This window comes from Elgaria multicarinata, chromosome 2 (genome assembly GCF_023053635.1).
Source record: "Elgaria multicarinata webbii isolate HBS135686 ecotype San Diego chromosome 2, rElgMul1.1.pri, whole genome shotgun sequence".
Lineage (NCBI taxonomy): Eukaryota > Metazoa > Chordata > Lepidosauria > Squamata > Anguidae > Elgaria > Elgaria multicarinata.
This window is the reverse complement of record NC_086172.1, coordinates 111,177,218-111,204,758: the sequence shown is the minus strand read 5'-3', so window position 1 is coordinate 111,204,758 and position 27,541 is coordinate 111,177,218. Positions and strand designations below refer to the sequence as shown.

At 40.2% G+C, this 27,541-nt stretch overlaps 1 protein-coding gene across 1 annotated transcript in view; it reads right to left on the bottom strand.

Annotated features, from left to right (window-relative positions):
* The window catches only part of ANO1 (anoctamin 1), a 141,633-nt gene that overhangs the window by 81,025 nt on the left and 33,067 nt on the right, over positions 1–27,541 (bottom strand). Inside the window, exons 2-3 of the mRNA XM_063117376.1 lie at positions 12,020–12,198; positions 5,761–6,081 (exon numbers count right to left, since the gene is read on the bottom strand). Coding sequence (XP_062973446.1) covers positions 5,761–6,081; positions 12,020–12,198 — 500 coding nt within the window. The remainder of the gene's footprint in view (positions 1–5,760; positions 6,082–12,019; positions 12,199–27,541) is intronic.

The window sequence follows — 27,541 nt, the reverse complement described above, 5'->3', positions numbered from 1 at the left end:
CTTGGCCATGAAGCTCACTGAATAACTCTGAGCCAGTCCCTGACTTTCAGCCTAACCTACCTCACAGGGTTGTTGTAAGAATAAAATGGAGAGGAGGGAGATGCTTCGCCTTGGGCTCCTTGGAGGAAAAGGCAGGATAGAAATGCCACAAATAAACAAACTGTCTCTCCAGAAACTCAATTCTACACCTCTTACAAGATAACCAATACACCACATGTACTATGGTCGTACTATGGGGGTTTATTAACAAGATTTTTTCAGAGTACTTTAGTGAATGAACAAGCATTGGAAATAATTTATATTCAGTTGGGAAAGAATTCCAAAAAGTATAATTGCAGAATCTTGATGGAAGCAAATTTTCTTAAAATATGCTGCTAACCACGAGTTATTTAACACATAGTGCCAAATTACAGTTTGGCATTATATGAGCGATGCTCAAGCTCACACACACTCTCCTCCACACTCCCTTATGCATGCTCCAATTCAATTACCTCCTTCCTATATAGTTGAAAACATAGTTTGCTACTGCATCCGAACTGGCACACTATGGTTTGTTCTTGGCTTCTTCACAAAAGTTGTAATTATGTTCAAACAATGGTTTCCAACTTTTATTTTGAGACCAAGCCAAAACCATAGTTTGACAATTCAGGTGCAATATGCCCGTGGCTTTTCATGAGTTGGTGTCTTGCTTGTGGGTCCCTGGTCCGACAGGCGGTGGGCAACTGTGTGAACAAACTAGACCCTTGGTCTGATCCAGCATGGCTCTTCTTATGTTCTTATGAGTTACGAACCAAATTTGCATATGTTCATTTAAGAGAGGATAATTAAAAGATATTGTATAATTGATATGTGACCATAAAAGATTACTAAGAGGTGTAAGTCAGAGCAATTTAAATGTTGGAGGTGTCATTCACTTTGAGTGATTTTATACATAGGTGGTGGAAACTGGTCCATCAATCCAGACAAATTGGGACAGATCCAGTATTTGCCTTCTGAGGATAGAAGAAGCACTGATTCTGATCCAGCAGAGCATTTCCATTGACAGACTGGAAGAGGTGATCTTTATTGATTCCTCCCTTCCCTTCTAGTCCTTTACCCCACAAATATCTGTTTGATTGTTGGGGGGACCTTCAAAAATGATGGGGGAGGTAGTGCTGGGGATTGCAGAGGGATAAGGAAACTGGCAAAAATTCCCTTCCAGTCCTTCCACTGACCAGAGTGTTCTAAGCGGAACTCCACTCAGGGGATGCTTTCAGATGGGTTGCATCCACAGAAGTCCACATTGGCTTAAAATAATAACAGAAACCAAATGAATGATGAGTTGCAGTTTGCATTTAAATCCAAGCTGCTAGTTTGCTAGTTGGTGTTGTGCAGGATGTACATCATCCAGTAATTACAAATGTATTCAGAGCAGTCAAAATGGTTATTGCAGACCATGACAGAATGGATTTCTAAAGTTTGGTATGAATCCCAAACTAAGTCAAATTGTAAAATTTAGGGTTGTCAGACAGAATTCTAAGACATGCTTAAATACTATTTCAAAATGTAAAGAAAATCAAAGAAAAACTGGATATCAGTGTAATGCTGATATCAATATCAATACCAATATATATGAATTATCACTTTTCAAGATTTTAATACGAGGAAAATATTTGAAATTGTTTGGAGAAATTTTTGCTACCTTACTCGTTCTGTAGTATACCTGCATATAAATTCCATACCATGGTACAACCGTTCCTATTATGGCAGCTGCAGTCCAACACATTTTGAGGACACCAGGCTGGAGAAGGTTGCCACGATAGACGAATTAGGAAATCTTTAATAGGCCCTAGCAATTTGCTAATGCAGTTGAAAACTATTCCTTAGATATATTTCATGAGAAATTTGATTATTTGCTAATTCTACAATTTGAGTATGGTTTATGTATTCGGGCAGTAAAGTTCAAATGCAGCTCCCCATCCCAGTAAATACACACATAAATGTATTCTTCCAAATCAGCGGGTGTGCCAGATCCAATATATATGATAAGTCTCCTATGCCTTTCATGCATTACTAAATGAGAAAAGCTGAATTGCCCAGATTTCCCCTTCTATAATGTATTAAGCACAGAGAAATCCATATTGCCTTTGGCAACACTAAATGGGCAGCAGCCAATTGAAACTGAGACTCTCCCTTTGAAATTAGTATAGCTGAGATTCTCCCAGTTAATCATGCTGGCACTGGTTCACACATACCACAATCATTATTTGAGATAGACACTCTTTTAATAGAACACTTTGCTTTGGCTACACAGGTGAAAAGGAGCTATACTGTACTGCTGCTCTTTAATCACAACCTAATTGCATCTTGGATCCCAGCATTTAATTTGGAACATTTGCTAAAAGGTTCCCATGAACAAACGGAAGCTAAAATAGCGGTATCAATACTACTTTTTGACAGAGAATTGGAATTTCTATAGTTGTTAGAAACCATAACATGAGAAATGTATGTATCTGTTGAATACTGTTCAGTATTTAGGTGGAGGAAAACCTTAGTATGAAATTTTAAATACAAAACTAAATTCTTATTCAGGTTTCTGTTTTAAACCCTTTCTGTACATGGTTTATGTACGTAAAAGGATGCAGAATGGAATGAAGCACCATCCCTTCACACATTCTGCACCCTTCAGCTATGAAATCGTAATATTGCTGGACATATTATTGTCATAGAATCATAGAATTATAGAATACTGTATTTCTTCGATTCTAAGACGCACTTGCCCCCCCCCCATATAAACATCTCTAAAAACGGGGTGTGTCTTTGAATCGCAGGTGCGTTTATGATTTCTTAGAATCAACACTATTTTCTGTTGCTGGTACTGACATTAGTGTGCGTCTTACACTCGATGGCGTCTTAGAATCGAAGAAATATGGTAGTAGAGTTGGAAGGGGCCTATAAGGCCATCGAGTCCAACCCCCTGCTAAATGCAGGAATGTCACAGTTCTTAGACAGTAACAATCACTTATTGGTGGGATGGGGGGATTTAATCAGAATCCTCTCCCCCACCTCCAATAAAGGACCATAATTTTGATGTATAGTGCATGAAAGGAATTAGGGTGATTACTGAACAAGTCTTGTTCTAAACCAGTGGAATCTGAGACTTGATTCTAAATCTCTCTGGGATTGTTGTCATACATCTAGGCTTGATTTGGCATGGAAGAAGTACTAGCTTCTTAAATAAATTTAAAGAAAAATATAGTTGATTACAATAAAAACCATCTAGAACAAATAAAGGCATTTTAATAGTAACCTTTTGGAAAGGGTTTTTCAATACTGGTTGTTTAAAATTTCATTCAATTTTCTAAATATGAAAGTTAATTCAACAGCATACTGGGTTCATCTTATTCTTTCCAAACTTTGAGGCCAGGTCACACAATTCAAACTGGCATTTGGGATATGCATGTTGAAGGGGTTGAGTTGTGAACAAATCACATAAACACTTTGCCACATGCAAACTCTTTACTAATGAACATTCCTGGGGGATATTGGGTCATGAGAATGGGTCCTAGTGCAGGTTAAATTCAGAAGGATTATGTAAAACATGTAACATCTACCGAAGTGCAGAAAAAAGTACTGGAGGACTAGGCTTATACTTGAAGGCCTAAGCCTAAATCTGGAGGCCTATAGTCCTCTCCGACTATAGTTGGAGTCCTGAGGGAAAGGAAGCAGACCTGGTAAGATTAAGCATGAATATTCCCAGATCTGCAGAGAAAGCCTGCATAAGTGTGAGTGTCAACAAAGAACTCTACTGGGATTACAGAGAACTGGGATCTTTGTGTGAAACCCCAGGCCTTGTTCTTATTTCGGTAAACATGATTCTTGTTTTTCTGTTACTCATCTTCACCCTTGCATGTAAGCCTTGTATGAGGCCACTGGCAGAAAGGGACACATCCCTGTGGGAGATAATACTGACAAGGTCAAAATATACTGCCGTGGGAATCTTTCCACTGGTTTGTCTTGGAACTGTGCCCCATAATGAAAGTATATGCTCCACCTATCTATCTCCTCTGCCATACAGATTCCCAACAATATGCTGCTCATAGTGAAAAGTAGTGGGTTTGTTCTACCATACAGCTGTAATCTTTAAAAGCCTGTATTCATGCCCACCATTTGCATGGACCTTTCCTCTGGAACTAGCGCTTCTCTCCAGGCAGAATGCCAATTTTGTGGGGAAACTATGGTTATGGATCATTAAATATTACAATCATAACATGGGATGAACCTGCAGAAAACCAGTTCTCCTGGTGGAGCTCTAACCTACATAATTGGGGCTTTAATATGCAGCTCAAGGGAGAACTTGAAACAATAGTTCTTTCTGACATCGGTTTATATTGTCAGAATGAATTTTAGTCTTTTGTAGGTTGACTTGTTAGAGCCCTGAAAAGATAACCATTTTAACACTAGTACAGTCCATAAAATAGCTGAAAAATCAGAATACTAACAAAATCCCAAAAATTTGCATTCAGCAAAGTCAGCCAAGCTTTGTCCTCCTAATGCTCACAAGATGCATTACCAACACTATTTGAAAGTTAATTTTGACCCTTTTGAAACTCCATAGTGGCTACAGAGAGCCAGTGTGGTATAGTGGTTAGAGTGTTGCATTGGGACCTGGGAGATCCGGATTCTAGCTCCCTCTTGGCCATGATGCTCACTGGGTGACTTTGGGCTAGTCACCAACTCTCATCCTAACCTACCTCACAGGGCTGTTATGAGGATAAAAATCGAGAGAAGGGCCATGTAAGCTGCATTGGCTTCCTTGCAAGAAGAAAAAAGGGATATAAATGTAATAAATAAATAAATAGGGTCAGCATTAGCTTGTCTGCATGCCAATTTTGATCCTTTTGCTGCTCGATAGCTGTTACAGATGCAATTCCCATACCCCATCATTATTATTTTTAACCAAACTTGGGAGGTAGCAGAGGGGCAGCACAGGGTGTACGAGGCCTGTTGGCCACCTATTATCCATCCCTGATCTATAGCACCATTGTGTACTACAGTCTGCTTTATGTTTGCTGCTGCTGCTGCTCCTCTCTCATGACCCTTCTAGCTTGGAGCCAGTTGAAATTAAACCCCTAGATGAGCCTTCCCTAACCTGGTGCCCTCCATACTGCATCCCCCTTGATCGTTGGTCATTCTGGCTGGGGCTTATGGGAGTAATCCAAAACCTCTGGAGACCACTAGGTTGGGGAAGGTTGTAAACCACCCAGAGAGCTTTGGTTATTGGGCAGTATAGAAATGAAATAAATAAATAAATAAATAAATAAATAAAACAAATGGTGCTGAACTGAAAGAGTACTGATGATGTAGCCCTAGTGTGAATCACCTCAACCTGTGGACTGCAAAGAGAAATTGCAACGTAAAACATTAAAGTAGCCTTTAGTGTAGCTTATTTGGTATCCTGCCAGCCTCTACAGTATACTCCTATATCTGTTCCCTCTACATTTGTGGAATTAAAGGTTCCACAAATGGAAGTGACTTCTTACTACCCATGCTCCTAGGTCTTAAATAGCACCCAGACAGGCAGAAACGAAGCAGCTGAAGTTGTATCTCCATGCTAGGAAGCACTTCACCTGCTAATTTTTTCCACGTTGAACTGTGGTGGCCAAACCATTTCCCAACCCTGCCTATGAAGCTTTCAGAACCACGGGAACTTTCAATACTTTGCCAAACAGTCCCAATAATTTTTTATCCCAGCTAAATTAAAAGAGGGAGAGTAATTACATCTTCGTCTCTTTCCAATTCAAGGCCTGCCTGCATAAGGTTGCTTTCATACTCTTCTCTGCGGAATCTCTTGTCATCTTCATGGTAGTCCATGTGGGGTTCGCCTTCATCCGTGTGTCCTCCTTTCCCAGGCAGTGGCTGATCCTGTTTGATGCTTCGTGGCCCCAAGTCATTGAAATGGATGCGCCGGGTGAGTGTTCTGCTGAAAGACGATTTCTTGTAGTGGTAAACCAAGATGTAATCCACTTTCCGTTTCCCATCTCTAAAATAAAGTCCATACTTGCAGTTGGCATCTGGATCTTGCGAGAATGAATTTAATAACTGTAAATGAAAAGGAAAGGAAGAATGTTTAATAGTCTCTTTGACTTAAAAGATTAAAAACCAAAATTGTTAAGTATTAAATATTTATTTTCAGCCACAACAGGAATAACCTGTGGGCAAGCTTATCAGACTCTGAATATATTCAACAAAACAAGGCAATTTAGTACCTGATATTTCAGTGGTTAGGAATTTATTCATTTCTTTGGATCAGCCTTCTCCAACCTGGTGCCCAGACGTGTTGGGCTACAACTCTCATAATTCACATTGGCCATGCTGGCTCGGAATTATGGTAGTTGAAGTCCAACACATCTGGAGGGTACTAAGTTGGACAAGGCTGATCTAGGCCTTAGCTAGACCTACCTGTTAGTCCGTGATAGAGGGGTGAAGATCTTGCGAAGGTTTTATCGTGAGATCCTGTCTCTGTTTACACGCGGCGCGCGACGACCTCAGAGAGGTGCCACCCCCAATTTTTGTAATTTTCTTAAAGAGGTAGCAGTGCACAAGCGCTAGTGCGCAAAAGGTAAGTGGTTTTTTTAAAAAAATATTTCCCATGGGCGCAGTGCTCCTATGTACGGGTCCCAGCTCCTGGCGAGTAACCATGAGGAGCCAGGGCAAACCGTGGTGCCCAGCCATACGTTCCATGGTCTCAGGCTCAACCCGAGACCGCGGAAAAACCGGGCCTAAAGGGGAGGGCGAGATCCCGGGGCAAGGGAGGGATCATCCCTCCCTGATCCTGGGATCCTCTGTGCATCATGTGAACGCACAGGGACAATCTTGGGGATCGCTCTGGGGTTTCGCCCCGTCTAGCTATGCCCTAGACTCAGGATAATTCCAAAAACCAAATTTTAAGGTAACAGAACAACAGAAAATGATTTGCCTCCTCAGTTTCTGCACAGTCAATGGATCTTATCAAAATCACCACCTAGCCACCCAATGTTTGTTAAGATTTCAAATTACCACATCCTGAAAATCATTAGCTGACTTTTCCACCTCAGAAAGCTTTGTGCAGACCAGCTTGAATTTTAGCTCTTCCGCTTTGCCACTTTGTGCATTCCCTTCCTCTCTGTGATGTAAATATAGCAGAGAACATCTGCCCTTCTCCACTAAACGCATCTGGGTTTTACTACTGACAAACAAATTAATATTACGTTCAAACATTTGTTGCTACTCCATATCATCTGAAAAAGAAATCAGTTTTAAAAGAGACTGAAAGGAGCCAGCTGGGTATATAGCTCAGCCAAAAAAGTCTAATGGACCTCAGCCAGGGAAGGACCAAGGTTCAGTTTTTGCTTCGTTCATGACTCTTTCTCATGGAAAATTAAAATGGAAATTCATCTCCCACCCCCTACACCCCTGTAACGTCCCAGTGGCAAAAAGTGGATATTGCAATTAAAGCTTGCATTGTTAAAAAAAAATGCATCTCCTAAAGAGGTATATTTCTAAACAAAAAGGTACATTTGGTTGTATATCCAAGTTCATATTCCATTGGAATCAATACAATGTGGATAAACCAAGTTTACACTGTGCATTGGGATGCACATTCAATTTATACATTGTAAATCAGTGAGCAAGTTCCTTCACCATACAATTTAAAAGAAAATCAGTGTGAACTGATACTAGCTATAAATGTATATTTACATGACAGCTTAAGACCACCCGAGTAGCACCAAAGAACTGGAATATAAGAAGGATTGGGCTGGTTTGGGTGGTCAGGACTATTACTAATGTTCCAGATCAGGATCTTCATGTATAAAGCCAATTTTTCTTAATTAAACAAAAGTACTCAAGAATTATTCCTTTATTAGGCTGCATGAAGAAACCAAGTAATTGATGCTTCCAAGTTTGCATGTGTGGTCTCTCTCCAGAGACCGCTTTTCCATAAATTTGACCGTAGTTTAAAAAGCAGATGCTTCCTTTCGAGGGGGGAAAAAAAAATCTAATGCTTCGTTTTTTGCCATTTCTTAAAGATGTCATGGCCTCTTGATCTGCAAAGTGTTTTGTTCAAGAGCTTTTAATCAATTCTAGTGCACAAATCTTAGCTGAAGTGACTAAATGCTTTCATAATGTATATAATTAGATGTGTTTTAAAATTGGTGCCAGGCCACTAAAAAAGCATAAGGGTTGTACTAAAGCCCAAACTAGACATTAAGAGACATAGGCCTTAGCTAGACCTACCTGAAAGTCTGGGGAAAAGGAGCGGAGACCTTGCATTGTGATTAATGCGAGATCTTGCCCTCATTTACACATAAGGTACGACGACCTCAGGAAGAGAGGTGTCGCATCCACTATTTTTTAAAAAAAATCTTAAAGGGAGAGGAGCGCATGAACGGTAGTGCGCAAAGGTAAGTGTTTTTTAAAATTTAATTTCGCTACCCCCATCCTAACCCCTATGGGCGCAGCTCCCGGCTCCACGCAAGTAATCGTGCGGAGCCAGGTAAACCCGCAGAAACAGGCCACATGCTCCGCGGTCTTGGGCTCAGCCCAAGACCATGGAAAAAGTGGGCCCAAAGTGTAGGGCTGTATCCCGGGGCAAGGGAGGGATTATCCCTCCCTGATCCCGGGATCCCCTGTGCGTCATGTGGACACACAGGGATGATCCCGGGGTTTGCCCCGGGATATAGCCTGGTCTAGCTAAGGCCATAGAGCTACCACCAACCCTATGTTCTCTGCCCTATCATCAATACACACAAATAATGTGTGTTGATATGGTGTTGGTGCACTGTGCATCACCCTGCCCATCACATCATCAGCTTATTATGAAAGAGCATGGAGATTCCTGCTCATGGATGAAGACAGGGATTTTTTCCCGTGTATGTGTGTGTGATCCCCACAGTGATATGAGATTGCAATGTGTGTGCATAGGGCACATAATTACAACAATCCAGTGCATTTTCCTTCAGTCTATGCAAATAAAAATAATAACAGTAATAACAAAATTTATTTCTTACCCACCTCTCCATTTTGATCGAGGCAGGGAACAACAGTAAATATAAAATACATAAAAATGAATTTTATGCTTTGTTGCTTAGCGTCACATTCCAGACCATTTAGAAGCCTACAAAATGTAGTAGATAGTCCTGCGATTTGACAGCACTAATGAAAAAGAGTTTTCTATTCAAATTCTACACAAGAAGCTTCACAAACTCCAACAAAACATTATTTGGAGCGACAGAAAATTAAATAAACCTAAGAACAAGAGAAAACAACAATGAACACAGCATAGCAGTTTTCAGAATGGATTGGATATTTTCTAACATCACCGACCCTATCCAACTCAATCATAAAATTGTTGAGTTGGAAAGGACCACAAGGATCTAGTCCAACCCTCTGAAATGTGCAGGAAAGTCAAATTAAATCATCCATGAGAGGTAGCTGTCCAGCCTCTTCTTAAAAATCTCCAGACGAAGCACCTTCATAGGCAGACTGTTCCACTGTTGTAGAGATCTTATGGTCAGACAGTTTTTCCTTATATTTAATCATAACATGGAAAAGTGCACATGACCAACATTTCCTGCCAGAGCGAGGTCACTATGGCTCTTCTGCCAACTGTCCTTGTCTCAGCGTCACACCAGCAGCATTCTTGGGTGGAAAGTGACATCCCATTGGTTGCTGGAAGCTGGGTGGGGGGCAGGGGACAGGCTGGGCTGTCAGAAAACCCTCGTGGCCTCCTGCGTCAGGATTAGCCGACGCCACCCTGCAGCAGCAAAAGCGCAGTTTTTTTCTAAAAGTGGAGGCAACCCAACACCGTCAAGGCAGATCCCAGGAAAGAAGAAAACTTAAAACTTGCACCACCTCTTAAAGCTGTATTCACACACAAATATACCACAACCTACTCTATTCCTTAACAAATGGCATTGATGCTCAAAGTGATTAGGCAGAGTGAGGTGGCTGCCTCAGTCAAGTTTTTGGAGGACAGAGTTGCATGTTACATAGGAATGGAGGAAATTGCCTTATACGGAATCCATCGTCAGTATTGTCAAGTCTTACTGGCATCAGCTCTCTGGGGTTTCAGGCAACAGTTTTTCCAGCCCTACCTGGAGTCTGTCTGATACCACTGAGCTACAGCACTTCTATTGCCTGCCCAGCACCCCCTAAGCTAGCCTGTTGTCCCCAGGTGCTGTGGAAGGCACTGCCCTTTTGCTGGTGTGGATGTCAGATTCTGTTACAATCTGGTCAACTTAAGAACATCAGAAGTGCCATGCTGGATCAGACCAAGGGTCCATCTAGTCTAGCACTCTGATCACACAGTGGCCAATCAGCTGTTGAGCAGGGACCAACAAGCAGGACATGGTGCAACAGCACCCTCCCACCCATGTTCCCCAGCAACTTCTGTACATGTATGCCTCTCTGGTACTGGCTTCAAGATTAGTTAGCTGGAAAACCTGCAGAAGTTAAGATTTATAAGCAATTCCATTTTTTTAAAAAAAAATGCTGATTGGAAAGAAATTCCAATACTGAAAGCTTTGAATAAACTTGGTGAAGCGTATAATTCCAATATATGTGTAAGTCCTAGAACATAATGCCATTTATAAATATAGTCACTAATAGGTGATTTTGAATGGAAAATGTACAAGTATTTTCTCACTACAATTAAAAATCCATGCCTGAAAGGCAGCACAAGTTCAACTAATTTACAGGGTCCCTTCCATTCAAATGATCTCGAACAGAGAAATGTTCAATTTCTAGTATGTTGTTCAACCAAAAACAAAATAAAAGTTGAATTACAGTTTCCTCAGCTTTTTATCTCTTTATTCCTAACTTTGTTAATCAACTTACCAATGCTAGGGTTTTGCATTATTATCAACACTGTTTTGTGAATGGTCACTATGATTCATTTCCATACACCTAAGCTTTAATGTAATTGTCACAGACTGCACTTTTTGGCATTTCATTTCCCTCTGAACTCACTGCATATTATTCTCTCTCTCTCTTCAACAGTGTGTGTTTGGAGATATATGCACGCACGCGCACACACACACGCACGCACGCACGAATTTGCTAACTTAGGATAATGGTTCATGCATCTGATGAAGAGGACACAGGCCCATGAAACTTTATGCCATAATAAATTCATTAGTCTTTATGGCTAGACAAAACTACAGCAGACTACCACAGCTACACCTCTTGAAACTGAACATACATTTGGCAATCCATTTTTTCATGGAGAGAGGCTGTATAATAGGCAGAAATCAATAGGTAACGCTTTTTGTTTTCTTTCATCACAGCATATCTATGCCAAGGAAAGCTGCACCCTCTGATGTTTCCTGCTGTCAAAGGCACAGACAGTAATGTTAAAGGTATACAACCCAGCCCTAAATTAGACATGTGTCTATGTGCGTATATACGTCATAATATCATTAAGACTTTATTGCCACAGAATACTTGGGAATAGCTGCTTTGAGGGTCATCTTGATGGAAATGTACATGTTTTAATCAAGTAATATAAATTAATATTCTCTTGAAAATTCACAGTATATGTATTACAAGGTATGGGGAAAGGCAGGGGAAAAAACTTCTCAGAAACTAGATGTCCTTTCTGTATTGGAAGTGGGAACAAAGTGTGTTTATGTCTGTGTGCATGTGTTTGCTTATGTGTTTGTACACACACACACACACACACACATTTCCAATTCAGTTGCAAAAAGCTATCATGGATCATTTAAATGGACTGATCAAGAAAGAATCCCCTTGAAAAAGCCTTTGATCAAAATGGAAGCCTCTCATCCTAAGCATTCATAAGGCAGTAAAAACCTGCAATGTTTTTTTTAGTGACTAACATTTGAAGCAGCCCTACCTTTGGAAAGAATAGTGTACAGTGGGGCACACAACTTCAACCATGGGGCTATCAAGGGTAAAGGGACTGAGAACTCAGATGGACACACACTGTAATGCCTAGATATGCCAATAAACTGTCTGAGAAGGCAGCTCCTCTACTCACCGTGCTTTCAGTGCGAACATATCCTATTTCTTCAATAGCTCTGATGTTGATAATGTGGATCCCCTTCTCCTCAGCAGGTAGCGTGGAGTATTTCTCATTCACCCTCATTGTTGTTTCGTTGGAAGCGTCTCTGAAATCTTCTGGCAGAAACTCCACCCCATGAAATGAACCGTCTGTGTCTAAAGGAAAGAGAAACAGGTTGGTTTAAAGCCTTTCCTCTCCAGTCTCGCAGGACCCTTTCCAGCTGGAACACGTCCTGTTCCAGCCTGCATCTGCCCCTGTCCTTTGTCTTCCCACCCCTTTGTAAGTACGTCCCCTGCCAGCTTTGCCTTATGCTCCCCTGGCTCTCCTCGGAACACTTGTCTGCTTTCTTCTTGATATTAGCTTAGCCAATCAGCGCCATAGAAAGAATTCTGTGTCTCACGGTATGGGCACCGCTGGACTCTTCCAAACTGCAGTAACAGTGGAGTGAATTGAATTTCTAAGTAATTGCAGAAATTACTCATCGTGCTCAACACCACAAATAAATAGCAGTGGCGTATGCAAGACAAAACAGAGCAAGACGAACACACAACACACTGCATGCATGCAAGTCTGTCAATAGAGCGTTGCCATTTCTCTATATAATCATTTCTATATTTCATAGTGAAAACAGGAACTTCAGTCAAACAGGTTGGCAGCACTGTCAGTTCGACAACAATGATCACTGAAGTGTCGTCATCCCATTATTTAGCCAGCCTGCAAGCAGGTGGCTAGAGTTGTGAAAGCATATCCAACTCTATGTTCATGTGCAATTCTAATCCAGCAAAGGACACTGCATGCCTTGCCCTGGGTGATGGATGCAAGTTTCTAAGAATCATATTTGATACCCTTCGGCATTAGTGGGCTGCTGCATGCAGATCACCTTGCTGGATGACAGGAAGGAGTTACTTCTTTAAAGTGTAGATCAAGGATGCTGCGACTTGGGGGATGTCTATATGGCTTCTTTACCCCAACCTAAACGTGCAGATTTGCGTTTCAGGACACATGATGCAGCCGCCCATTCGCCGCAGCACCGGGTTTTTAACACGATAATGCACATATTCGTAGTTGCGTTTTACCACGACTTTTGGATCAACGTTCGAGTTTGCATCGCATTATAGTTATGTGTCGTTGGGGGAGTTAAATCGAATTTTGACATGTGGGCATAGCTTTGAGGGCAGGACAAAGTGATTGGCTGATTTCCTGCCTTCCCAACTATCGCGTCCTCCTCTGGCTCCCTCGTTCCTTCCCGCCTTTTTCATTTTGAATTATATGATCCTGCAGAGCTCCGCAAATAGCGCTTATAAGATTAATACAAAGAGGGGGGAATGGGCAGCCAGAGGGAGGAGACGTGTTCAGTCCCCCTTTTGCATACTCCTCTGCTGCCTCGTTCCTTTCTCCCCCCCCTTCCCGGTTTTTCTCTTATATGAATCTGCAGAGCTCCACAGATAAAATTTATAGCTTTGCTTGTCTCTACTCCGTAGCATCATATGTGCGCATTAATAACTGCACTACAAAAAAAAAAAAAAAAAAAAAAATTCAGGCGATAAATCGCTGTTGCTGCTGCAGCGTGATGCTCTTTGCCTAGATTTGAATCAATGAAAATTTGGGTTTATATTCAATGAGGAGCAATCCCGTTGTCGTATAGATGAGGGCCTGGCCAAGAGAATGGCCTGAGAGCACACAGTACTGTTATACTGAGTGCACACAGTGTTATACTGTTAAAGCTAAACATATCTTACAGCCAGTGAGGCAGCTCAGTAAGTTTAGGTCCTGTATTTCATGATTTTACGAGGTGGGCGGGCGGGCATTTAGATATCCATGTGATTTACTTTAGGTGTGACACATACAACTAACATTTCTCTCTCCTACCAACCCACCAATAACCATTCCATGCTTTACATCTGCAGAAAAATGTAACTTGTGGATTGGCTCTATATCTCTATACACTTTCAGCACTTGCACAAAATTCTTCACCCAGTGGCAAAATTAAGAGGGGGAAAGCCATTCTTACGTAGCCAAAATTTCAAATGAAGCATTCACATAAGGAAGAACTTGTTAAAAAGTTCCCAACATAGTGTGTGATGAAGTTCAGTCTTGCGTAGGTAACTAAGTACGGGAATGGTTTGGACTCTGTTCAGAAGAGTCAATTCTGTTGTTTAATTTCAAACCATTATTGTCTAATTTCAAACAATGACCCATCTGCTAGTGTGTACTCCTGAACTTCTAGTATCATGAGCCTTGGCAATGTATGACATAAGGCAGAACAAACATATCAACATACTAGAGAGAGAACCATAAAATTAGTTTGTTCTGGATAGTAGAAAAGATGTGAGATGTAAATACTTTAGTAATACAACCTTGCACTGTATGAAATAAAAGCTCTACTTCAAGTGAATGTAATGCAGGAGAGTGCCAATGAATACTAGGCTAATGTAATTCAAATCCCAAGATTTGTATAATTAGTGGATTATACATAAGTGGATGTAGTTAGTGTTCACATATGGAAGACTGACACGAAGCATTTTTATTCCCAGAATTTATTTTTCTGAATATCTTGGGCTGAGAGGCTGTGGGTCAAATTACACACTGGTGTCAACTGGGATTTCTTTTCTTTCTAACTCTCCCAAGGGAGAATTTGGGATGGGGGTGGGGGATGTTTAATCCTGCTACATGGTGGTCCCAATTGAAATCAAAGCAGTGCACACTTAGCATCAAGAAAAGATAATTCTCAGCCACCCGATACACCATTAATGTAATGTAAACAACCCAGGAACTTTCAATGTGATGTGTGAACCAGGTCCTAGGCTGTACTTTAGCATTATGTAAACAAGCTTTGGGTTTTGCACTATCTCCACCCTCTCCTCCTCCAGCACAGCCACATGGAAGAGTTCAGGATCTTTCAATTCTGGTTTTTTTCTTAACTGCTGCTTGCACTGTTCTCCAAACCAAGACAAACCATTGTTAATCTTAAATATGGTTGGTGGAAACAAGCCAACTTTAAATGACAGTTTATGAGTTTGGCTTGTTTTAATAAGTTAGGATCAACCACAGTTTAGGGTTCAAACGCAACCTTAAATTACAAATAATTGAAAATGGAAGGGAAAGTTTCCAATCTCCCCATAGCCATGCCAGAAGCAGGCTCATGCACATGATGCTAAAACATAATTTACCATTATATCCAAAACAACACTATGTCTCATTTATGTAGTTTTCAATATCATTATTTCATAAATATATTAAACAAGAACCAACTTGCAAATTATATCTATTTCTGGCTACTTCACAAAATATAGCATACTTCCTTACTACCATGTTATTCTTTCACCGGGCCTAAAGGGGAGGGCGAGATCCTAGGGCAAGGGAGGGATCATCCCTCCCTGATCCCAGGATCCCCTGTGCGTCATGTGGACGAACAGGGACAATCCCAGGGATCACCCCGGGATAAAGCCCCGTCTAGCTGTGGCCTGAGAAGTTTCAGTGCTTACCCAGGTTTGGTTTCCTTTGGAAGGAGGACACTGAAGGTTTATGGCGTTTTATAATATTTCAGTTTATTCCAAACATACAGGTTGAGCATGGATGGAGGCAGAGCTTCAACAGGTAGATAAATTCACTAGCCTATATCAATTCTCAAGAGGGAGGCAGCTTTTCTCCCTTTCACACATATACACAGAGAACTAGATTATTTCATCCTTAACTGGAGAGGAGACATGTCCCTTACCCCCTTGTCTGTCTGGTTGCTTTTTCACTCTATTTAGAACATCTGAGTAGTCCTGTATCATGAAGCAATAATTTAACAAAATAGTTTACATGAAGACACATTGCCAGAATATCCTGGGCTATTAATCCTCCTTTGTCAAATCCAAGTCTCTGGCTAGGTATTGTGTTAAAGTAACCCATAGTGATAGTCCTTGTCATAGAAATCTGGTAGTAAACCCATAACAATATCCACCATTTTGAACATTGCAGATTCATCAGTAGTGTTTGGGATGATTTCTTGTGCAAAAAAATTCAATGTTTCCAAGACCTGTGACCAGAAGGCTATGATTATGCAACCTTACTTGTCCATCATACAGATAATACTGCATGATACTCTCACTACAATGTTCTAAGAGTTAACTGCCCAGAGAGCTCTGTGAACCGCCCAGAGAGCTCCAGCTATTGGGCGGTATAGAAATGTAATTAATAAATAAATAAAATAAACAAGAGATATAATCTCAGTTAGCATCCCAGATGTTCAATAGCACTGGGATGAAGAAAGTAGCTTGTGAGCATTCCCTGGCACAAGTGCAAAGGGGCTGAAAAATAATAACCCAATGCTACTCAGTGCAATTGGCCCCACAAGTAAGAGCAGAACCATTGTAAAACAGTGCCCTCAACTCACGAAGATGGTCCAATAGGCTATCATGTTCAATGGTATCAAAAAGCTGCTGAGACATTGAGCAAGAGTAATAGCATTGTACTCCCTCTGTTGCTCCCGATAAAGGTAATCCATGGCCAATTCAGTACTAAAACCAGATCTGACCCCAGACTTAAACGTATCTAGAAAATCAATGTCTTGAACAGGGCTGCCACCAGTCTCCTGATAATCTTCTCCAAGAAGGGGGGTATCAGCAACCAGTTAAACGTTGTTTAATACTTCTGGGTCCAGAGTGGGATTCTTCAGGAGCAGCTGCACAATTGCCTCTTTAAGGGTAGCCAACGTTATGCCTTCTCACAACAACATGTTCACCACGCTCTGGACTGACCCAACTCTTCCCCCCACTAGTTTAATTAGCCATGATGTACAGGGGTTATTGGCCGGCTTTACAGCACCTAGTCTACGTCTTGATGCCACAGCAACTGAAACCGATCACACAAAATTGGTACAGACAGCATTTTGGTCACCCCATTTGAGTCTGTCTGCATCTAAGTCAATATGAAGGGAAACAATGTTGTTCTTTAAAAACTCAGTGAACATAATAGTGGGCTGCAAACAGTTTGCGTACTCGTCACCAGAGCAGCTGTTAACAACTCTCAAACCACATGGAACAGTTCTATGGGGTGGCTAGTTGAAGATGTAATAGAAGCAGCAAAGTTTCTTCCCTGCCTAACAATTGGCACAGTTATGTGCCCTGGTGTGCGTTGATCACCTTTGCGGTATGTTTGTTGCCAAATATGCTATAGCCATCCAGTCTATTTCAGCACTCACAGTTTCCATGAATACCAGGTGATAGTACTGGCTCTATGACACCACAAAAGGCACTCAGGAACAATTGTGTTGATGGCTTGTCTCCTCTCACCTTTCCAATCTAAGATTTACTTAATTTTTTAAACAGACTTTCCAACTGATCACATGATGGCTTCTATTTAAAGAACATATGCTTGTTTTTAGAATAGGAAAATCAATTCATGGGTTAAAAAACAACAGTGGTGTTTGATACCCTCCCAACTCCACCCCCAGTGGTAGTGTTCCACTCACTTGATCTTTCTACCCAAAAGCGCTCAGTCTGCAGTATGAGGTTGGCAGGATTCTTCAAGGCTGCCTCACACTTTAGAGAAGGCACAGTCCTGACCGTTACCTAAAGACTGAGATGGTGTAATGAGGGTGGTGCTTGAAAAGATCCAGTCCAGATTAGACATGCATAGCTTGTTTCTCAAATCCTTTTTTTCCCATGAAACACAAGTTATGGATGACTGCCAGGCAAATCCAATTATTCAATGACATTAACTGAGTATCACTATGATTAAAGACGAAGGGGCATTTCCTGGTTCTTGTGCCTTTAGTGAGAACTTCCATTAAGGGTTCCAGTTCCAGTGAATGAATAATTGCTATTAATAGCTCAGCCCTTCCCCAAAGCTGTCCTTTATGCCAATGTAGCCATGGGAGGAGGGGTAAGCATTGGTGGAAAGTTATGAAAATCTACAGTGACTCTGTGCCTCCTGGACAGGTTAGATATTCTGAATTTTATCCATGAAAGAATAAAGTGGAACATAAATTTGGCCAAGCTGGACTTCTGTGTTCAGGCAGAGATAGTGGAGTCACCATGATAGCCTTATCTACTTCTTCACGGACTGCACATATGTACATATTCCCATTTATTTATTTATTACATTTTTATACCGCCCAATAGCCGAAGCTCTGGTATGTCAGTATCTTGTGGTTATACTTTTATCCATGTTATGAAACAAACTTTCGGCCTGAAGACCAAATTAAATTTCAGAGAAGGTCTCAGGGACTGAATGCCAGTGGTGGGTGGGGCCTAAGGCAAATGGAGAAGAGCCAAACATACCAGCATATTTTAGGTTAAAGCTCTTACTTATTATTATTATTTATTTATTTATTTATTTATATAGCACCATCAATGTACATGGTACTGCCAGTAACTAAGCATTAGGACAGGCATTTCAACGTTTTTGAAAGGGGAAAAACCTGAAAAAGCCAGGAAACCACACAGTGATCAATGGTCAGGGCCATCCGGAGGGCTGGATTGGGATCTCGGGTCGGCTGGATTTAGTCCACAGGCCTGAGGCCTAACCCCCTGCTCTATGTTAGAATCCCCTAGCTTCTCTGTAGTGTGAGATTTAGTACTAGCAGTTCAAGATTGGCATGCAATACCAGCAAGTTACCAGTACATGGATTCTAAAAAAGAACTAAACTGAGATAGAAAATGACTGTCTGTCATCAGATGTCCTCACATGCAATTAATTGTCCCTGCGTTTTTCTTTTTCTGGCTATGCCAAGATGTTGCTAATGTTAACAGTTACTGTAACTATAATATTATTCTCTGACATCATCTGAAAAGTTCAGAACTTCATTCCTGGTTATTTGGGCATGGTTTGAAAATATAATGGGAAGGTTCCATTCTTGGTAGTTGTAGTACCCTCCACTGTAAGACACTTCCTCAGTCAAACAGAGGAATGCTTCTTTGAATATGACTTTGTGTTGCTTATATAGATCGTCCATGAAAATCAACATTCAATAGTGCCCTGACAGAGGGATCCCATGTGTGTGTGTGTGCGTTTATATATGCTGCCAGGTTGTCAACAGCACTCGTATGGTCAACTGTGGTGAATAAGGATCAAGTTCAGGTTGTTGATGTGCTGCAGGCAGGCAAGCTAGAAAACGTATTTGAGGGCTAGTAAATGTTATGGACTATGGGGTACAATACCACTGATTGTGAAACCATATAATATAGGCACTATGCACTATTACTGTTCCCCTGCTTTTTAAAGGACTGGGGATTCCCTAATTATCTCCTAGATCTAACAAAAAACAGAATGGCCAAAACCTGACTGAAGGCATATAATATAAATGCTAATAGAAGGATTGTGGGGAAGAATATTGTGTGTGTAATGGTAAACTCAATCCGGCAAAAGATCCTCATGAGAAAAGAATTATTAACCTAGTAGACATACCAAGATATTATCAGAGCAAATTTCTTTTAATTCAGATCCATATATTGAACTTGCTTGAAGTTGAAACAGGTTTATGTGTGACCACTGCTTGGCATAATCAATATAGCAAGGGTAGCACAGTTTCTAAGCTTAATTACTGCATTCAAAAATCTCCACAGGGCTATTGATTTATTGACTGCATTTTTATACTGCCCAATAGCTGAAGCTCCCTAGGCGGTTCACAAAAATTAAAACCATTCAAAGTATAAAACTAACAGTATAAAACATGATATAAAATACAATATAAAAGCACAACCAGGTTAAAATCAGCAGCAGTGCAGAAATACAAATTTAAAATACAAATTTAAAACAGCAAATTATAAACTAATGATGGCTGTGTCTGCTTATTTCACTCCATTTCCCAATACGTCCAACTACTTCTGTGTCTCCAGTTGTTGAAACTGCCACTTCTCCCCTGCCCCTCACTTGCTGCTCCTTTAAACCTCTTCATTATCCCTTGCATTGCTCACTCCCAAGTCTGTAGTCAGTGGGCAACTACTTATGCCTTTCCACTCTAATGTTTGACCCACAAGACTCAGAGGAAACTCTCCACTTCTTCATCCCCCCGTCCCCACATCAAGCTGCTATCAGCACCCTCTCTACTCAAGTGAAGCGTTCTTCTCTATGCTTAGCCTACCTTTCAGCTGAAAGAGCAGGAAGGATCAAAGGTGGCTCTCAAAACACAGCTGGGCAGCCCAAGGTTGAAATATTTTATTAAAAGGCTGACAGGACATTGGTTTCATCGAGCTGAGCACAGTCTACTCAGTCTGGCTACAAATCTCCAGCCCTTTCTCAGCTTTGCCACCTGAGATGTTGTAACAGGAGATAGCAGGGATTAAATCTTGGACCTTATCCATGAGAAGCATGTTGCAAAATACATTGCAACAGAAGGCAGTCTTCATTTTAATGTATTTTTAACATATATGGTATCTGCGCTAAATCCAAAGGAAGAGAAGCAAACATATCAAGCATACAGGCCCTTGAATCCTTAACAGATAAAACACAATATTATAAAGTCAGCCTGCTGCATGTAAACCATTTCGAACAGACCACTGACTGAAACATTTCTCACACTATGACCATCGCTGGAGGTGGCTTCTCCTATCTAATCAGCATTTGTTATCAGCATTAGGGATTTGTTTAAAAATATTGCATAAGTAAAAATATTATAGAAAGTACATTCACATCTGAGGATGCAGTTATTCCCAACATGCTGCAGGCTTCATCCCGGAAGGCTTGCTATAACTTGCACAGGAGTAAATGAAAAGCAATATTGTTTAGGGCATAGAAGAATGAGTTCTACTGTGGTAGCTCTCAAGGATTAAAAATTCTACACAAGTATTCGCACAGATGCTAAAATCATATGTGGTTGGGTTCCCCCCACAAAAAATTGGAGTACTTCTGTATAAGAACTTATAGTTTTGTGTATTTGCAAACTCATTAAAGCTAGGAAATGTAACCAAAATTCCCTGAATGAAATTAACTATTCTACCTGTACAGTCCAGAGGAAATGAGGGATATATAACCAAAGGGAAGTATAGTAGAGTAGCCCAAAACTGTAAGGATGGTGTCAGGAAGGCTAAGAACCAGACCCAGCTGAGGGGTGAAAGGGATGCCAAAATTAACCCCCCCAAAGGGGGGGGCTTCTTTAGCTATTTTGGAGCAAGGAGAAGAACAAGGTCCACTGCTTAAAGATAATGATGAAGTGTTAACAGGCAACAGAGAGAATTCCTATTCTGCCTCAGTCTTCTCACACAAGGTTGTGTTCAACTTATAAAATGGTTAGAGAACACCTAGCTACTTTAAAATGAATTTATGTTTCCAGGGCCAGATGAATTATACCCTAGGACGTTGAAAGAGGATATTATTTCAGAGCTGCTGGCTGTAACCTTTGGGAAATCATGGAGACAGGTAAGATAACAGAAGCCTGGACATGAACAAATGTTGTCCCTGTCTTCAAAAAGTGGTGTGAGGGATGCAGATCCAGCAAACTACAGGCTAGTCAGCTTGCTGGCAATAGCGAGAAACATTCTAGAAAAGATTATAGAGAGTGGCTGGTCTGACAACATTTCTCAGGATATCCTTGTTGACAAGATGGTAAAATGTAGGTTCTACTACCACTGTTAGCTGGATGAGCAATCATATCCAAAAGAATAGCTCTGTATCAATCTGGAGGAAAGTCTGCAAAGGAGTGCTGCAGGGATCAGTCCTAGACTGATTTCATTTTATAAATGACTTGTATGAGGATATAAAAGGGCTGCACATCAGGTTTCCAGGTGACACAAATATGGGAGGGATAGCTAACCACAGAAGGCAGAATCAAAATTCAAAAGAACCTTGCCTGATTGGTACATTGGGCCAAAACTGACAAGATGAAATTCCACAGAGATAAATACAAAATCATTCATTTAGGGACAACAAGGCATGAGTAAAAGATGGGGGAGACCTGGCTTGACAGCAGTTCATGTGAAAAAGATCTAGGTGTATTATTTATTTATTTATTTATTTAATTACATTTATATACTGCCCCACAGCTGAAGCTCTCTGGGCGGTTTACAACATTTAAAAATAGTAAACATTAAAAGTATACAATTTAAAAAAACAAAACAAAAACACACACATAAAAACAGTATAAAAACAACAGTATCCATTTAAAAACAACAATTGTGGGGTCCATTAAAAACAAACTTAACGTTGTTAAATGCTGTTAAAATGCTGTTAAAAATGCCTGGGAGAAGTGGATCACAAGCTAAATAAGAGCCAGCAGTGCTATATAGTTGTTTAAAAAGTGAATGCAATCTTGGGCTGCATTAACAGACGCATTGACCAGATCATATTTGAAATGCCATGTCCAATACTGGACACTGCACATTTTAAGAAGGATATTGAGAAGCTGGAGCAAGTCCAGAGAAAAATTACCAAGATGGTGAGGGGCTGTAATCCAAGTCCTATGAGGAATGGTTGAAAGAGGTGGGTGTGTTTAGCTAGGCGAAGAGAAGATTAAAGGGAAATATATATTAGTCCTGAAATATCTGAAAGGCTTATGATATAGCAGAGTTGTTCTCTGCTGCTCCAAAAGACAAGACTAGAATCAGTGGGTGGAAATTGCAAGGAAGCAGATTTCAGCTAAACATTTCTAACAGTAAGAGCTGTTTGACAGTGGAAAAGACCACCAGAGTCTTCTCCTTCACTAGAGTTCTAAGCAGAAGCTAGACAGCTTCTGTCAGGAATGCTGTACCTACAACTCTATGATTTTGAGAATACTCACACTTTTGTAACCTTTTCCCTTTTGAAATGGAATATGACTATACTGGACTTCCTGGTCTGTTTTCCTCTCACATTTATGTTGAATTTGACAGCACTGTAAAGACTAATATTGGATACAATTGCACATTCCCTTTGCTTCAAAACATGCATCTAGACAGTTCAATAAGATTTGGATCATTATATATTTATTTATTACATTTCTATACCGCCCAATAGCCAGAGCTCTCTGGGCGGTTCACAAAATAATGGTTATGGCCAATATGTCTGGGACGTACATCTAGGTGTACATCTCTGTGCAGAGGAGCACATAACAACAACTACATATTTATATGCTGCTGTTTGATTAAAAGCACCTAGAATGGTGTACAGCATAATCATGCTAGATCACACTCAGTAGAAAAAGGTGGGGATATTCAAATGGCTCAAAAATGCCTACATCTTGCACTAGATTATAGGCAAGGTTTAAGATCAATACTTGATTGCATGGCAAAATGGAATTGCTGTAGCTCAGTGGTAGAAAGGTCCCACGTTCGAGTCATGGAATCTCCAAGTAGACCTGGAAAAGACTCCTGCCTCACCCTGAAGTGCCACTGTCAATCAATGTAGACAATGTAGAGTTAGAGCAATGATCTGGCTGAGTATAAGGCAGCTTCCATTGTTCCTAATATGACTGCCAAATAGCTGGCAAGGCATGTTCAAGGCATTATTGCTGTTTAATAAGGCCCAACAGCTCAAGACTAGGGAGGGTGTACTGACCATGCTGCAGCCCACTGAGTTTATGGTTCAGAGGAGGACCTTCCCAATTGTGGTGCCCACCATGTGGAATAATCTCCCTACTGAGATCAGGTGTGTCCCTGATGTGGAGTGCTTCTGCCAACAACTGAAGGCACCCTTATTTCCTCAGGCATTTCTCATCGCTAGTATTATCAACTACCTCTGGCTATTTTAACGAGATTTTATTATCATTGTTTATTGTTTTATTGATTGGTTTTATTGTATTTTATCAACATTTGGGAATTTTTTAAAAAGAAAAATGGTATAGAATTTTTCTGAAATAAATAAATAAAATAATGAATGATGTGTGTCAGTGACATGTCCTTTGTTATTCTAAGCATCCCTGGTCCTGCAGAAGAATTTAGGATTTTTTAAAAAACTGACTGTGAACTTTGACTCGCTGTGTGCTCACAACTTTAGGAACATAAGCACATAAGATGTATTGTCAGAATAATTTCAGTCAGTGCATGTCTTGCATTAGCTTGTGCAGAGAACTTGTTCACACATTATATGTACCCATTTTTTTTAACTATTAGCTGTTTTTGGAATCCCTAAATAATCCTTGGAAAATTTTATGCTAAGACAGTATTTTAAAATCTTTGTCCCCTAGTGATTGTTTGTTTGGATTGCTCTGAAAGTGTATAACCATAATAAGCTTATGCTATAAGCAAAGTTTATCTTTTGGCACAGAAAGTTGCTGGGTAGCAGGTGGTTTCCTCTTACAACTCCACTTTTTGGACTTCGGCCTTTGACAGGCCATACTTTTCTGGCAGTGACAGCTATATTTCTTTTCGCCTGACAACTTTGCTATTATCAGAACAGAAAACTGATTCAATTACAGAAGTTTTGGGGATTGGGTTGCCATAGAACAAATACTAAAAACTCAACACTTGGAGGTGATTAATGGTTCAAGAAATTATTTGTCAGGTATATACCTGAGTTCTGGCTTTAGCTGGTGTGACATTAGCACCATTACTGAGTACACAGTGAAACTGGGAGACCTACGGTTCTCCCCTTCCCCAATGAAAACCTAAACAGCCCTGGTTGGGAACAGCTGTTTTAAAAGTATCATGAAGACAGGTCAATGGCAGTATGCCCAGGTACACATGACAGGCTGTCCTTTCCTGTTTGATGCTCTCTGCTATGCCCTTCTGCTTCAGATATCCATAGTATCCTGTTAGCGGATTCCATTGGCAATATCACATATAGGTGTTTCAAGACCTGATTCATTAACAAAGGATTTATTATACATGTGCACAAGAGTTTGAAGGACATCAGCAACCTCCACTGAATTCAACTGCTTTGGGCTTAGAGATGACCCACATACTCTCCTTGCTGTTGATCCACTTTGTGTGGTGGGAGAGTGGGAGTGAACACACATCATGCATATAAGGTAACATGATGAGAGGGCTTTGTGTACAAAACTGAATGTGCCTAAGCCGAATTTGTGCAACTCCCCTTCAAAAAATGAAGCATGTCCTTGTGTGTATGGGGGGAGAGGGCTCCCATATTACACATAATGTGCATGGTGAAAGGAGGCACCACCTGCCTCACCACATTAACAGGATTGATAGCCAGGTGAGAGTATAAACTGGACCTTAGACCCATATCTGCTCAAAGGAATTAATATTCAGTGTATGAAGAAAAAATATTTAACAAATTTATAAATTAACCATATTTTTAAAATATCGGTTTATAAAGGCAATACATTAAAATACATGAAAACAAAAATTCTAGAAACCATTGAAACCAAATACTCACAATATCATCATTTTAATCACAATAGTGTGCTGCAATCCAGGGAAAAGGTAGGCACACCTAAATCCACATGTACTCGATACAAAAAGCTGCTTTCCTATACACAGTTATTTGAAAGCAAGTCCCAGATTTACTTCAAAACAAATATGCATAGGATTGGATTGCATGGCTTGCTATTCTAAAGATACTTGGCAGTATCAGAGTGTTAAGCTCAACCAAGAGCATCCCATATGCCTCTGCATGAAAAGACCAGATATGAAGGGCAGGTACAGACGTGTTTTCAGTAGTTCCACAAGCTTGGCCAGAGCATCTTTTGGAAAAACTGTAAGGTCTTTTAATTTGGGCTTGCTTCCAGAAGCTGCAGTTAAAATGACTTGAGTTTAGCAGAGACTGTGATCTATTTTGATATTTTGTATATTGTACTTTCGTCCACCCCAAGCATGTGGAACGTGATGGATTAGATAGTTAGATGAATGAATAAATAAAAATTTCCTATGCTTAAAATAACCTCCCTAGTTTTGCATTCTACATGAACATGTTTCCTCATTCAGATTTCACTGAATTGCAGTTCATCCACAGACTGTACTAACAAGTAACTTTGTTTTCTTTAATATTGATTTAATTTATTACGATTACCATTTGGATTACAGTAATGCTACAGAGAGCAGGACCAGCTCTTAAGCATGCAACACACCCTACTCTTAAGGGGTTATATTCTTGAATAGATAAAATCATACAAAAGAGCGGGTGCAAGGAAGTAGCCTTATAAACCTTTTGCTCACGTATTGTAAACTGGAGTAGAGTAAGATTAACTGGCTTTCCGGAACAATACAGGAAATCTATGTTATAGCCAAGAACTGACCCATTGTTTCCTCAATCCATGGACACCAAATTAATCATGTTTAGCATCTGTACTTTGTTTTACTCTCCTTTCCTTACATTCCTAAACTGTCTTATTGTAAAATACATGTGTAGAATGTTTTTTAAAATGCTAAACTAACATGGATTACATAAAACAATTCCATCAAAATCAGAAACATTCCAAATGTTGGCCCATGGTTGGCCCTTTTTCCATTAGAGCAAGTTCTTAGGCTCTTTGAAATAGCTCAACATTGTACCAAACGCACCTTAAAATTTAGATGAACAGTTCTTCAGTTTTGTTCTGTTCAAGAACAAAACTATTCTAATTTGCTTGTACTTTGCAGGCTACAACATTTTCGTACATTATGGCTAGTACAAGCAAAATCCATTGAAAGACTTCATATCAAAACTCTGCTTATTCTGCACTCCAGTCCAACTATATTGCTTACTCCATTCAGATGAATGACTTTCTGTGGACTTTCTGACTATGTTAATGACCAGTTTGGCTCCTTTCCCTATGCATATTGTACCATTTAGTGATTTATAATATTATCCCAACTGAACAGGATGGCATATCACATGCTGGCCCAATAAACCAATCTGATGAATTGTCTAAGTATACAAATGTCATTATTGCAATAACTGAGGCAAAGAATGTATCATAAATATTAAAGAGTGTATGTATGGTTAAAACATCAGTATAATTATTATTCATTTTCCATTTAATGATTCTTGTTATCTTTACGCCAAACCACAGTTGTGTAGTTCCACGAGTCTTATACCATTAATAATATACTTATTATTTTCCCTCCCACAACTATAGGGAGGCTGGACTCTTGACAGAGGATGAAAGGGATGGTGGAAGGCAGGAAGTATTGCTTAATCATTTCTTTTCCAGCTGTTTGCCTTCTCTCTACACACACACACACACACGTGCACACACCATGCCTTTCTTTTCATTGGTGACAAGTTATAGAAGAGAAAAAACAATGCCCTCCAACCGGCACTAGTCCTCCACTTACTTTTAACATCATAAAGGTCCTTTTTATCAAAAACCCTATCAAAGGAAATTATTTCAGAACTATATATAACATGTAAATATCGCATATGGATCTAAATCTATGATTCATGAATTTATATTTTCCAAGCCAATTATCAGTGTTTTTATTACTTTGCATGAATAACATAGAAGATATTCCCTTCTATCTGTCCCACTCACCATCATTCCTGCCAGTAAGGTGCCATGGCTGCAGGGCACCGAAGGCAAACTGTCGGAAACAGTGCAATGTATATCCCATTTTAATTTGCTGGATGAACTCTCATTAATGCAATGGTAAGAGAGGCCCTCTCTTTTACATTTCATAAAATGTGCTTCAAACAAAACCTGTTCACTTGACAAAAAAC